We start from the raw sequence: 15,364 nt of genomic DNA on the forward strand, positions 1-15,364 counted from the left end.
CGAGAACTCAAACCCCCTAACATCACCCCTAAATACGGGCTTGGGTCACATGGACAAGATACAGAGTATTACGACACAATAGACTTTAGTAAATGATAATCTATGATGGTTATGCTGTTACACGGGTTAGCCATGCGCTTTTTTTATTCAGTTGTATCTAGCATAAAGTAATTCTACCATACACACTAACCACAGCTGCAGTACAATTGAGAACCACAATTAATACAAATTTTTATGAGCTTGTCGAGCTATTAAGGATTTTCGGTGTGACAAAGATCTTACAAGCAAGCATTCTTACTTAAGCCAAAAGGATCAAGGGTACTCGCATCTTATAGTCACCACACTCAAGAAGTGAAGTTGGGTTAATCATAATGAACTATGCCAAAATATGATGAAAACATAATAGTTTAGTAGCAAAAATTATGGAAACTACAACAAAGAATTACGGAGTGGGGGGCGCCCTGACGGCATTATATTAAATACGACCTAAACTAATCTTACCTAACCTAACCAAAATACCAACTAAATATTTAATTAAAACATAGCTACAATGTAGTTTCCCACCGAGTCAAAACTAGTATTGTTTGGTATAAGGACCAAGAAAACCGGTTATTGTCTCTTGTTCGCGATACAATATCTCGAGAGAACTTTAGTGTGGTGGCTTTAAGACACAAGTACCGGATCAAATCAGGAGGTGCAATATTTTTGGTTAAAAATATAAATTCTAACCAAAATCTGTCGCGAATTAGCATAGAAATTAAAATCTCCAAAAACAAATATTTGTCACGATAGTGCATCATGGATTTGTCAGATCTTAGCCAGTTATTTACAACCCAGGTTCTTGCATTTTAGTAAAGATGGTATGGGTCTACTGCATGACTGCTTCTGAAAACTATTTTAAACATTCTAAAATACTTACTTATATAATTCATAAATGTCACTTTCCTCACTTTATACCCCCGCTCCCATAACAACAAAATATACAGCCCAAAATATATATACTCATTGTATTTTCAATAATGCGAGTATGCGACTCTTCTTCCGCCACTGGTTTATCATTTGCCGCTAAATAGTTAAGAAGCAATGATTCGCGCTTATGTAGATACGAATAGTATATTCAGTTCTGGCCATATAATTGTCCGTTAGGGGGGAGGGACAGAAGCAAAGCCACCTTTAGGAGGGATATAAGTATTTAAGAATGTTTGACAGTAGTTTTCAGAATTTTTTAATGTTTCTTTTAGAATTGGTCATTCTCCAAAGTCTAGATTGGTACTATAATAAGACACGTAAACTGGGATTTCAAAATTGCTTCGTTGACATAATGATATCAGACTATTTTACCAGTAGGAGGAATGTTTTTAAGGGTGCATTATAATAAAAAAAGGAAGAAAATTGTGCAAAATTCAACAAAAGATTATGCAAAAAAACGCAAGGTAAATATATTTTGGTTGGCGACTGCTGAAGGAAATATGCTAAACAAATAAAAGAAGAAGCTTTTTTTAGCTTCTTATAAATTCCTAGGGCTACATCTAGAACCATCGGGGAGAGGGGTGGGTGGGATGCAATGTCAGAAAAGGAACCAAAATATTGGAAATACTATAAAAAAAAGTCATCTAATGGTACTATTTTTATTTGTTTACAATGCTCTACTATATGTTTACCAAACGCAAAAACCAGGATAAGGAACAAAGCCTAGAAGCCCCAAGCTTGAATCCTGTAGAAGTTAAAACTCCATAAGAGAATAAAAAGTCCACTCCTCTCCAGTGGAGGTTCAAGACCTGGGCAGGGAGGCAGCTGTCCCCAGTTTTTCTGACATTAATTTCATTTCATTTTATATTTTTAATGGTATACCTTTCCCCCACCCAGATTATGAGGCCTAAAATGGCTACTGCTTTGCTCAATGCTGTTTAAGTAAAATAATAAAACAAAATAATTCAAACAAGATAAAAGAGTAAAAACTAACCTCTTAGATTGGCAATAACGTCTAATAAATTGCCAATAATTGGATAAGCTTTTGGTCCGGGTATCCGTTTCACCTTATGGTACACCTTTATCAACTGCACTACATACTTAATACACTCAACACCTGCCGCACAGGCAATAAATGCGATAAAGACACGACGGATCATCGTGAGCGATTAAACTATGTCGAAACAGTATGTGAGTCGAAAACTTCAAACGAATTTTCACCAAGGTCAAGTAAAAAAGGAGGATTTCTCTTATACTCCCTTGTATCTAGCTAATTCGTATCTCAAGAGTTCTTGATTCCTCACGGAGTAGAACAGATACGAGTTCGTCACCATCAGACTCGAGTAAAAATTCCTGCTACGTCACAAATAGGAAAGGTCATTTTCCGTAAGGTATGTGGCTTGCGGTCCGACCTAAAAGACAGCAAATTTTAAACACAACTTGTATCAAGTCAATGACTTTTGAATAAAAAATCCTAGTTCATTCAAAAAATATTAAGCCTTTAAATGCTTACTCAAGGTGTTTTGGGCCTGTATATCGTGGGAGACCACAGGTAGTGAAAGTTGTTTTTCGACACGTAGTTGAAGTTTCGCTCTTTATATAATGAATCTTTATAAATTCCCAACAGTAAATTTTCACTAGGGTCCCTAGTAACTCATTAACCTGGAATATGGTGGTGTGTACTGCATAGTATAAGCAACTATTTACGGACACTGGACTTATAGAAGCGGATTTCTGGCGGATTATAAACACATTACGAACTTGGAATAGTAATTCTAGTTTTTTGTTAGGTTTTGATATGATTTAAAATTTTAATATTATAATTAGGTTTTAAAGGATTTTGTTTCTTAATCATGCCCATTTTACTATTTTGATATTATCATAATATTTATATATTGATAATAAAGGTCAATTCTAGAACGTGACTGTACCCACGGAGAGAGACATTCCTGCCTTTAAAGTTTCGCTTGTTTATTGCTTTCGGACCTATTTCATTTGTAACCCTTCAGTGGCTTCCTGTTTTAATCGTCCAGCTTGTTGAACTATGAGTAGAAATATGATGTTTTTATCCAAAAGATTGAAAAAAGGCAAAAATTGGACCATAGTTTATAAATCTATTGATCGATTAATCCATTGATTCGAGCAAAATAAAAGTTTGCTATGTCATGCCTTCCCAAGGCTACAGTAGATACATGGTTTCTAGTGTCAAACAGTTCGTGGTAACAAACTGTAAGTAAGGAGCGACACGGCTGAATGGCGACTGATACTCTTAAAAAACAGAATTTTGGTATCAATAAATGAATCATAAGAGTCTGATTATTCTGATTCCAAATATACACGATTTATTAAGTTTAGTGTCACTGATCAATGGTTACGAGCCTGAAAAAATTTGTTCGATTTTTGGAAAAGGGGGAAAATACCCCCCAATAGTCAAACACTCCTTGTAAAGATTACACCACCAGATTTAGCGTATCAGAAAACCCTACTGTAGAGGTTTCAAGCTCCTATCGGCAAAAAATGTAGAGTTTCGTATTTTTTGCCAGAAGAAAGATCACGGATGCGTGTTTATTATTATTTTTTCCCAAAAAGTGATAATGTCGAACTGATAGTCCTAGTACATTATGAAAGGGTTCATTCGAACGAGAACTAATATTTTTAGTGCCCTTTTTAAGTGACCAAATTGGAGGGCAACTAACCCCCCTCCCTCGCTCCTTTTCCCAAAATCGTCCAACCAAAATTTTGAGATAGAAATTTTGTTCAGGATAGATAAAGGTCCAGAAACTATGCCATTGAAGATAACTTGACCCCCATAGGAGATATGTGTTTAAGTTATAAAATTTGTCCATTGTTTAGTATGCAGAATATTAGTGGGAATGTTAATAATGCCCATTGTATGTTATTGGAAAGTATGCAGTCATTTTTTTTTGGGGGGGGTTGTCTTTGCTTGGGATCCATGTGGAGTTTTCTTTGGGGAGGGGGGGGGGGGAATTTCCGATGGTGAACCCTCCACAGGAAATCTTTACTGTGGGGATTTGACAGAATTTCTATACAAATTCTTTTTATTTGTCTTACTTTGCCGTTGCCGACTCAATTTTGCACTTGGAAATGTTCCGAGGGAATTGTCCAGAGAAAATTTTCAGCGGGTTTGGATTTCCGAGAAAAAATACCCACGGAAGGGGACATTTCCGAAGTGATCGGAAAAACGATTAGCAATTAAATTATTTTTCAAATGAAAGCATGCTAGGAGAAATTTTCAGGCTGAATTGTCCGCAGATATTTTACGGGGAGGGGGAGACTTTACAGTGAGGATGGGATTGCCCGGAGAAAATTCAAGGGGGATATATTTTACGTGCGAGCAACTTTCCACGGAGAGGTTTCTCACGAGAGGAGGGACAATATCATGGAGGGTGAGCCAGATTTACCGGATTTATTTGAAGTACGATCAGTAATTGAACAAAAACCGAAGTTTTTTTTTTTTTAACTGAAACTAAGGAGTAACATTAAAATTCAAAATGAACAGAAGTTATTCAGCATAAGAAGGGGTTGCCCCCTCCTCAATACCTTGCTCTGTAAGCAAAAGTTTGAATGTTTGTCCCAATTTTTTAAGAATGACTCTTGAAACACATGGGCCGTTTAATTAGAATAGGAAGCTTTTTTAAGAGTGCTATAAACTTCAGCGTGAAGAACAAGGTATTGAGGAGAATTTCATATACGGAAAATTTTCTGTTCGTTTTCATTTTTGGTGTTGCTCCTTTCTTTCAGTTGAAAAAACTTGTTTTTCTTATTTACTACCTTACAGGACTACCTAGACCTAGCTGGTGCCATGATTGCAGCAGTTCATTCACACCAAACATGTGCAGCTCTTTGTCGTAGGTTCATTCAGTTTGGGTTAGCATATCCTCTGCAAAGGAAACTATTAAACTATTCATATAAAATAAAAGAAGTAAGCGTTGATGCGTTACAAATTGCAAACGTAGGTTAGGAAAGTCAAGAGTATATCTTTAATTTTTAGTAGCTGGAACAACTTCCCCAGATGTGTTTTTTACCAATTTTACTGACTGGGGCTCTAAATCAAGGTTCCGATTATAATAGCAATTTTCGCTCGTCAGAGCTTTTTCTTTGCAATGACAGTCAATTTCAGCTGCATTTTATACAATTCATCTATGTTATAAGAATCTGCATTTATCGGAGACTAGGGATTTTCCAGCCACTTTTGATGCACAAAAAACATGTAAATTATTGCTCAGATTTTTTTTAACAAAACCAATGGCCGACAATGCTATTTACTTCTCTAATTATCTAATTTCTAATAAGTTCTACGGAAGAAAAAATTGGTTTTGAACATAACGACAATCGACACTTGCCCACATTCAAGCCTTTGAAAATATAATGATTTTTATGACTTTCCACACGTACTTCCTGCCTTTTTGCTTAATTTAACAGTGTTTTTCTTTTGAAGAGTTTCCCCCTTCCCAAATGTGATCTCCAAACAAGTCCTTGTTCGTGTACTTTTTTTTGTAATCTCTATATTCTTCAAGTTTTTTATGTAATCACTATATTCTTCGAGTTTTCATTAAACATCTTTTTTTAGCTTTTCAGGGAACAGAAAAGACACCCCTTTCAGGAAATGAAAAAGGTTCCAAATATTATCTGAATTCTCCCTTAAGGAATTAGCTGTGGTGGCAATAAAGATCAATTTACCAATATCGACTCGATAAGACACAAAATCGAAGATATAATTCTGTTTATAGTGGTCTCACCGCAAAATTTGTATTTCAAATTTTTGGATTGCTGCACCACACGACCCTGTACAAGTTTTAGTCTGGTTCAGTTTTACCCAAAAAACTAATTTTTCATTCAAGCTACCTCGCCAGGCCAAAATAAACTGACAATGCTGCTATTTAGACGTTGAGATATACCTGATAGGCATATCTATTTGGATATACCTGTCACGTATCAGTGTAGGTGCTCAGCCACCTGAAGTGCCATAGATATATTCTCTTTTTGGTTTACTCATCCTGACGATAAGAAGTTGATTAGCTGCACAATAGTTTTCTTTGACTTTATTTTTGCGGCACCTGTATTATACCAAACAGTCAAGAAGGTTTCTGAATGTGAAATCTGAAAAACCGGTTTCATAGCCACAAAGAGAAATAACGGGGACAGAATGCATTCGACTTGCATAATTTGGGTTATATATTAATCATTTGAGGGGGGTAAGGTTACTTTACCCCCCCCCTCCCTCTTTAATGTGCAAGTTTATAGCTCAAACTATATGATTATATAAATCGAAGTATTATATTTTCATTCTGTTGGGGTATATTTCATTATGATTAACCTAACTTCACTTCTTAAGTGTGTTGGTATAATACATAAGAACCTTTTTGCTTGCTTTTAAACAAAAAATGTACAGCATTTATAATTAAAAAAAGATTTTTTCTGGGGAGGGTAGTTTTATGTCCCCTGAAATATTTCCTAAGGAGTAAAATTTTTCTCAAAAGAATTACAATTCTCAAAACCTGAATTGCAAAAAAAAGAGTTGAAAATAAGAACAAGAGGCCCTATGCCTAAAAGTAAAAACTCCCAACTGACATTTCAACATTTTAAAAGAGAGAAAAAATACTGTTTCTGAAGCTGCTCGGGACAACATTTTTTTTTGACAACCTAACCACGAAATATTTTTATTCCTCTTAACTAAATCGCTTGGTAAACAAGAATTATCAGAAGTGTATAGAAAAGTAGAAACTTCAGATATGGCCTTTTTTCTGTTCACTGTTTTCAGATAGGCACTTTTCACTGTTTCCAACTGCAGCTCACAAGGGAATTCTTAGAAACACAACCTTTGATTTTCAAAAGTTTTCGATACACTTTTTTGTTATTGGTGTGTGAATCGATCTTCCATGTTTTTTCTTTCTTACGGGCGATATCTAAATTCGTGCATAAGTATGTTAACTCGAACACAAAAGCGGGGCCACTTAAAGTACACCAATTACTTTTACCCTATTCTTAAATCTACAGGAGACATAAAAAACTCAATTTTAAGCCACTAGTTGAACTTGTTGGACGTCTGACCATGAACTGGTCTGAAAGGCTAAAATACAACGATGTTTCAATTATTTGTTACTAGTAGTACATTTTTAGACTTTCAACCCATTTTCCAAGAATTGAATGAATCAATGAAGGGTAGAAAACTGGCGAACACGGTCAGGTAAAAGGAGCTATTAATACTCCATTTGCGTATAAGAGAGGTAAAATAGTAGTAAATAAGAGGAATGGTTGCAGCAACAACCGAAACCTAATATCTAGTAACTAAGCTAACTTTGGCTCGTAGTAATCGATAATTAAAAAAGAGCTAAGAGCTCATATGGCACTTGTAACGAGGTCGGATGAGCCAAGAGCTCATATGGTATGAGCTCTAGCAAAATTCTAAGAATCAATACATTGCTTTAAAAGGAAAATCAGAGGGTTAATGCCGGTCGGGATTTAAAGTAAGAGCTCTGAGTCACGAGGTCCTTCTAAATATCAAATTTCATTAAGATCCGATCACCCACTCGTAAGTAAAAAATACCTTAATTTGTATAATTTTCCCTCTCCCTTCAGCCCCCCAGATGGTCGAATAGGGGAAAACGACTTTATCAAGTCAATTTGTGCAGCTCCCTGACACGCCTACCAATTTTCATCGTCCTAGCACGTCCAGAAGCACCAAACTTGCCAAAACACTGAACCCCACCACCTAACTCCACCAAAGAGAGCGGATCCAGTCCGGTTAAGTCAATCACGTATCTACGACATTTATAAGCGTTTTCCAAGATTTCCAGTTTCCCCCTCCAACTCCCCCTAATGTCGATGGATCTGGTCGGGATTTGAAATAAGAGCTCTGAGACATGAGTTCCTTCTAAATATCAAATTTCATTAAGATCTGGTCACACGTTCTTAAGTTAAAAATACCACAATTTTTCTGATTTTTCCAAATTAACAACCCCCAGCTCCCTCAAAGAGAACGAATCCGTACCAATTATGTCAATCTCGTAACTATACCTTGTGCTTATTCTTCCCATTATTCTTCCCTCTATGTCCCCGGATCCGATTCGAATTGAAAATGGAGCATCTGAAACACAAGATTCTTCTACATATCAAGTTTCATTAAGATCTGATCACCCATTTGTAAGATACCTCGATTTCCACGTTTTCCAAGAATTTCTGTTTCCCCCTCCAATTCCTTCAATGTCACCGGATCTGGTCGAGATTTAAAATGAGAGCTCTAAAGCACAAGATCCTTCAAGATATCAAATGTAATTAAGATCTGATGACCCGTTCGTAAGTTAAAAATATTTCTTTTTTTCTAATTTTTCCGAATTATTACCCCCCCCCCCCCCAACTCCACCAAAGAAAGTGGATCCGGTCCGATTGTGTCAGTCACCTATCTTGGACTTCTGCTTATTCTTTCCACCAAGTTTCATTCTGATCTCTCCGCTTTAAGCGTTTTCCAAGATTTCCGGTCCCCCCCTCCCTAATGACACTGAACCCGGTTGCAATTTAAAATAAGAGATCTGAGTTTCAAAGTCCTTTTATATATGAAATTTCATTAAGAAACGATCACTCTTTCGTAAGTCAAAAATTCCTCATGTTTTCTAACTTTTTAGAATTAACCCTCCCCTCAACTCCCCCAAAGAGAGCAGATCCATTCCGGTTATGTCAATCCCGTATCTAGGACTAGTGCTTATTTCTCCCACCATGTTTCATCCCAATCCCTCCACTCTAGGCGTTTTCCAAGATTTTAGCCCCCCCAACTTCCCCTTCACCGGATCTGGTCGGAATTTAAAATAAGAGCTCTGAGACACGATATTCTTCAAAACATCAAGTTTCATTAAGATCCGATCACTCCTTCGTAAGTTAAAAATACCTCATTTTTTCTAAGTTTAGAATTAACCCCCCCCCCCCCCAACTCCCCCAAAGAGAGCGGATCCGTTCCGGCTATGTCAATCACGTATCTAGGACTTGTTCTTATTTTTCCCACCAAGTTTCATCCCGATCCCTCAACTCTAAGCGTTTTCCGAGATTTTAGGTTCCTCCCCCTCAATTCCCTCCAATGTCACCAGATCCAGTCGGGATTTAAAATAAGAGCTCTTAGATACGATATTCTTCCAAATTTCAAATTTCATTAAGATTCGATCACTCCTTCGTAAGTTAAAAATACCTCATTTTTTCTAGTTTTCAGAATTACCCCCCCCCCCCAACTCCCCCAAACAGAGCAGATCCGTTCCAGTTATGTCAATCACGTATCTAGGACTTCTGCTTATTTTTCCCACCAAGAATCATCCCGATCCCTCCATTCTAAGCGTTTTCCAAGATTTTAGGTTCCCCCTCCAACTCTCCCCAATGCTACAGGATCTGGTCGGGATTTAAAATAAGAGCTCTGAGACACGATATCCTTCTAAACATCAAATTTCATTAAGATCCCATCATCTGTTCGTAAGTTAAAAATACTTCATTTTTTCTATTTTTTCCGAATTAACCGGCCCCCACTACCCCCCCCCCCCCCAGATGGTCAAATCACAAAAACGACTATTTCTAATTTTAATCTGGCCTGGTCCCTGATACGCCTGCCAAATTTCATCGTCCTAGCTTACCTGGAAGTGCCTAAAGTAGCAAAAACAGGACAGACAGACCGACAGACCGACAGAATTTGCGATCGCTATATGTCACTTGGTTAATACCAAGTGCCATAGAAACCTGTTTTTAAAATAGTTTTGGTAAGGTTGTAGTTGAGGGGCTTTTACTATCTTGGAAAGGGGTTGAATTAGGTGAATAAAACTGTCAGGAATGAATCCAGAGCCTGAAATATACCCTTTGTAAGCTTTGCCAAGCCACTATGTTTATCCTTTTCTTATTACTAAGGCTTACTAGATTGCATACATGACAGTACTATGCTACCTAATTCTCTTAAACTCATTCAAAATCTGAATAAAACGATTAACCTTAGTTTAGAGTATTCAATCTCTTTTTCATTGGATGTATTTTTAAATAAACAACAACAAAAAACAGTTTTTCACCTGATAGTAAAGACCAACATTAAAAATTTAAACCAACAGAAGTTTTTCCGTAGAGGAGGGGGGATGCCCTTTTCTCACGCCTCATCCTTTACCTAAGGCCTTAAATTTTGTTGAAAAAGACTTCTCTTTCAAGTTTAGCGGCCCTTGTTTTTCAGGAGTCGTTCAGATAGAATTGGTACATTAAGTCAAACTTTAGCGTAAGTAGCAAGGGATGAGGAGGAGTTAGCTCCTTCATGTATTGAACAATTTCTGTTCATTTTGATTTGTAATGCTGCGCCTTGCTTTCAGTTGAAAAATACACATTTTATTATTTAAATTCTGACTACTTTTCAAATAATGCCAAGAAATCTCCTTTCTCTCGTATAAAATTTTCCATTGAAAATTCCCCCACAAACGTTTTTTCCCAACAGAAATTTCTCTCTAAGGAAAATCCCCCCCCAAAAAAATTACGTATTTATCGGGATAGAAAAAGGCTTTGATTAGTAAAAAAGGGCAAATTGCTCAACTTACAGCCCTTTTCAATGGGACTGTGGGGGTCATGACATACCCAGTGGCGTAGTTATTTAACCGTTCAACTATGCTGAGTGAAATGATTATCTCAGTTTTGATCGGATGTCTTTGGGGGATAAGGGGCGTGGGAATTGGAGGGTTTAGTTGCCCTTCAATCTTCTTGATCACTTAGTAAGAGTAGTAGAGCTTTTGTTTCTGTTTGAATTAGCCCTCTCCTGATCTACTATGGCCATTGGTTCGATGCGATCACCTCTGGTAAAAAAAATTAATAAATAAACACCCGCTAACGATCTTTCTTCTCAGATTAAATAAAAAAACAAATTTTTTCAACTGAAAGTAAGGAGCGACATTAAAACTTAAAACGAACAGAAATTGCTTCGTATATGAAAGGGGCTGCTTCCTCATCAACGCCCCGCTCTTCACGCTAAAGTTTGACTCTTTTTCTCAACTCTTCTTTTAAAAACAGTAAAAAAATTTTAGCGTAAACAGCGGGGCGTTGATGAGAAAGCAGCCCCTTTCATATACGAAGCAATTTCTGTTCGCTTTAAGTTTTAATGTCGCTCCTTACTTTCAAAACGTGTTTTTTTTTTATTTAATTTCTGAACGTTTTTGAATCGATGCATGTTTTGATTTTGGCTCTCCGCAGAGGAATAATTTAAACGAAATATGCATATTTATTTTATTTTGGCTAAATGGCTTTCTCATAATTGTGACCGACTGATTTTGAGAAAAAAAGAGCGGGGGATTAAGCCTAGTTGCCTCCAGTTTTTTGGTTAATTAAAAAGGCAACTAGAAATTTTAATTTTTTGCGAATCTTTTTATAAGTAAAAGATATACGTAACTTATAAATTAGCTTGCGTAAAGAACTTTTTATTCTCATGTTTTTATTACTGAAACCAACAGAAATCACTACAAACAAAAATATGAGTTAGCCTTTCTAAACGCAGTAGGGTCGTTTGCGCAATGAAAATAGAGTTACTTTTACGCAATGAACAGAGATACATCTGTTTGTAGTAATTATTATTCGTTTTAGGTTTGACTTGATCATTCATTGTCATTTTTGTTCGTTTTGGGTTTCAATTATTTACTGATATCGTAATGATCTCTGTTCATTCTGAGTTTGGATTATTATTATTTGGCTCGGTTTCTTCTCGTTGCTACATTAATAGGGCCTTTTCTTCAAAAACCTCTTGTTAAGATGAAGATTTTAAATATTTTTTTGCGGTACTTGTGTATTATACCAAATACAGTCAAGAAGCTTACTGAATGTAAGATCTGAGAAAACCGTTTTCATAGCCACAAAGACAAATGATGGGTGACAGAATGCATTAGACTTGTATAATTTGGGCTATATTTTTACGCATTAGGGGGTGGGCAAGGTTAAGTTACTTTATCCCCTCCCCCCTTATGTGAAAATATATAGCTCAATTTATATTGTTTTGGTATATTTCAGTATGATTCACCTAACTTCACTTCTTGAGTGTGTTGGTATAATACATAAGTACCATTTTTGCTTCCTTCTAAATAGAAAATACACATATTTTATAGTTAACAAAAAAATTTGCGGGGAGGGTAGTTTTGTGTCCCCTGAAATATTTCCCAAAAACTAAAATTTCTCTCAAAAGAATTAGAATTCTCAAAACCTGAATTGCAAAAGAAAAGATTGTAAAAAGGTTTAGATGCACATAGTCTAGTGTTGAATTCCAAGAAATTAAGAACAAGAGGCCCTATGCCTAAAAGTAAAAACTCCCAACTGACATTTCAACATTTTTAAAGAGAGGGAAATTAATGTTTCTAGAGCTGGTCGGGACAAAATCTTTTCTTTGAATAACCTAACCACGGAACATTCATATGTTTTTATTCCTCTTCAATAAATCACTTGGTAAACAAGAATTATCAGAATTGTGTAGAAAAGTAGAAACATCAGACATTGCTTTTTTTCTGTTCATTGTTTTCAGATACTTTCAAATATATGTAAAAAATCAAAACACGGGCTGAAATATACCTCCAAGTGCTCCAAATGCAGCCCACAAGGGAAATTTTCGAAACACAACCACCGATTTTCGAGAGTGTCTGATACGCTTTTTTTGTTATTGGTATGTGAATCAATCTTCCATGGTTTTCTTTCTTACTAAATCAATGTACATTCGAACGACACAAGCGGAATCACTGACAGTACACCAATTGCTCTCCAATATTTTTGGTCACTTAAAAAGGGCACTAAAACTTTTAGTTTCCATTTGAATGAGCCCTCTCGTGAAATTATAGGACCCCTGGGTCGAAACGATCACCCTTGGGGAAAAAAACAAATAAACACGCATCCGTGATCTTTCTTCTGGCAAAACTATAAAATTCCATATTTGTGCAGATACGAGTTTAAAACCTCTACAGTAGGATTCTCCAATACCCTGAATCTGATACTGTGATTTTTATTAAGATTCCGTGTCTTTTAGGGGAGGTTTCTCCCTTTTTTCAAAAATAAGGCAAATTTCCTCAGGTTCGTACCTTTTGATCGGTAAGACTAAACTCGATGAAACTTGTATATTTAAAATCAGCATAAAAATCCGATTCTTTTGATGTATCAATTAGTATCAAAATTCAGTTTTTAGAGTTTCGGTTACTATTGAGCCGGGTTGCTCCTTACTTATAATTCGTTACCAAGAACCGTTTGATTATTGTAATGCGAGTCTATAGCCTACTGAGATACTAAAACATTGTTGCTTCAAAACATTACAATCAAATGTAACATTTTCATAAAGCTGTTTCACACTAAATCTTACAGTTCAAGAGACGATTGATATCATGTCGACCTTTTTCTCTTTGGCGTTTGATGTGTGATTATGTATAGCCGATTTCTTTTGGCGGTAATTTCAAATCAAATTGTTTACTGCTATTGAATAATGAATTAAACACTTGTCAAATTTTATTCAGTGTATTAACTGTTCATAATGTTCCTTAATTTCTTATGCCTAAACAACCACCATTTAGAAAAAAAATGTCATCAATTCACCTTCCATTTTATTTTGCCACTTTAATTTGTAATTTCTATACAAATCGAACGCCCGCTGTGTGTCGATAGAAGATCAAATTAAACGGCAAATTTCCTTACCGTGTCGACAGAGATAATAAATCAAACGAGGCTTAGATACCCTGACAACATGTACTCAGTTGACATGTCCAAGAGACAGGAAACTATCTTAACTTACCGCACCGGATGTCGCACGTACCCTCACAATCAAGCATTTTATAACAAAACATACCAAGCTCAGACTGTGGAAAAGCTTCTTTTTTTTAGTAGAACTAAGACCGTCCAGTTTTTCTCAACGCTTACCGTCTTCCACTGAAGTTCTAAAATAACGATAATAAAAACAAACCTCTAGCGAGTATATTGTACAAACAATCTAATTTTAATGTTTGTTTTCACATTATCTTTTAACATGGGTGTTACTTCCTGCTTCAATCAGACTTCTTACGAGACATACACAGTCGATTTTCTGTGGGAAAAGGGTGTTTATTTTTTTAGGGGGGGGGGAATTCACAAATACAGCAAAAAAAGCTAATCATACAACAATTAATTTGGATTACCAACAAAAATTAAAGAAAAGGTTAGGAATTTCAGGGACAGGTGAACCATGGCACTTCTGCTAGAGTATGAATGCCTGCTATTTGTGACTGTCTAACCTTATGTTCCGGTAGAAAATGAAAACTTACACATGTTTGAATCTTCGGCAAATTAACATGGAAAGAGAGAAATGAATAACATCTAGCAACAGACAGTGCAGCGTCTGGCAATTTCATTATAAAAGATGAGAATTTTTAAAGAGAATTAGATAATTGATATGATATATTTTCAATTTTATAGGATTAAATATGTATTCTCTGTAAATGATAATTTATCTGCTTTTTTTCGTGAATTATCTTAGGTCAAAATCCAGTCTGCATGTTAGCTGGAAAAAAAATTACTAGTCAAGTACAATAATTGAGCTTAAACTAACTAGTGGGTCTACTGGTCACAAAATTTTGCTTTCATTACCCTCCCCTACATTTCAAAGTACCCGGGAAGACAAGTGTTTAATATTTAAGAGTAAACTAAAAAAGGAGCATAGTCGCCAAACGATAGATGGCTATTTTCCATTTCGATACTCGCGCCACTTTCTACTCTTGTAACTTTTCCATCCACTTTAGTCCCGCCTTCATACCTTACATTCAGGGATGTGTGTGCTTCTTGGTAAAAAAAACTATATAAAAGTAAGGAAGAGGTTGCCGTAATACAACAGGTACAACTTTCTTCTAGTTGTCAATGAAAACCCGAGCGTTGACCCGCAATCGAGAAAGAGAAAAAAAACATACAATTGGGGGAACTTGAGTAAAGCTAGGAAAACCAGAAATGAAGTAGCCATGCCCCCCGAGGCTGATCTGCAAAAGTATGTCAAGGGCAAACAAAGTGTCTTGGTAGGTAGGCTAACGCAATTTGCAGAAATTTAATTATGGTTTTGTCTGATTCTTTATCTAAGGATATTTCGAGGCTAGTTTCTAACCAACTACAAGGCATACTTTAATTCGCAGGTTTCGTTTCACTGCATTTAATTGGTTAATCTGCTTACACTCTGCAACTTCCAGTTTTAAAATACCACAATCATGTCTAAGGTAAATACCGTTCTGTTCAAACAGGCGAGGTGTATGGAAAATTTTAGAAATAGCAGATCTTTGGAAGGGGAGTAGTTATAGATCCCAAGACCTTCTTGTGCATGAAGGCTTTACTGCAATACTGTCAAAAGATGTCTCCATAGTAAAGCTTAAACGAAAAACAATGTCTTACATACAATGACTTC

The 15,364-nt window shown here is 36.1% G+C and overlaps 1 protein-coding gene across 6 annotated transcripts in view; it reads right to left on the reverse strand.

Annotated features, from left to right (window-relative positions):
• The window catches only part of LOC136033081 (cytochrome P450 4C1-like), a 183,052-nt gene that overhangs the window by 134,390 nt on the left and 33,298 nt on the right, over window positions 1-15,364 (reverse strand). For 5 of the 6 annotated variants that reach the window (XM_065713683.1, XM_065713682.1, XM_065713684.1 and 2 more), the window contains one exon: window positions 1,964-2,381. In XM_065713683.1, coding sequence (XP_065569755.1) covers window positions 1,964-2,129 — 166 coding nt within the window. In that variant the 5' untranslated portion in view covers window positions 2,130-2,381. Of the gene's footprint in view, window positions 1-919; window positions 1,032-1,963; window positions 2,382-15,364 lie in introns of those variants that run through there. The other variant, XM_065713686.1, reaches the window with a different exon arrangement.

The sequence above is a fragment of the Artemia franciscana genome, chromosome 11 (assembly GCF_032884065.1).
Source record: "Artemia franciscana chromosome 11, ASM3288406v1, whole genome shotgun sequence".
Classification (NCBI taxonomy): domain Eukaryota; kingdom Metazoa; phylum Arthropoda; class Branchiopoda; order Anostraca; family Artemiidae; genus Artemia; species Artemia franciscana.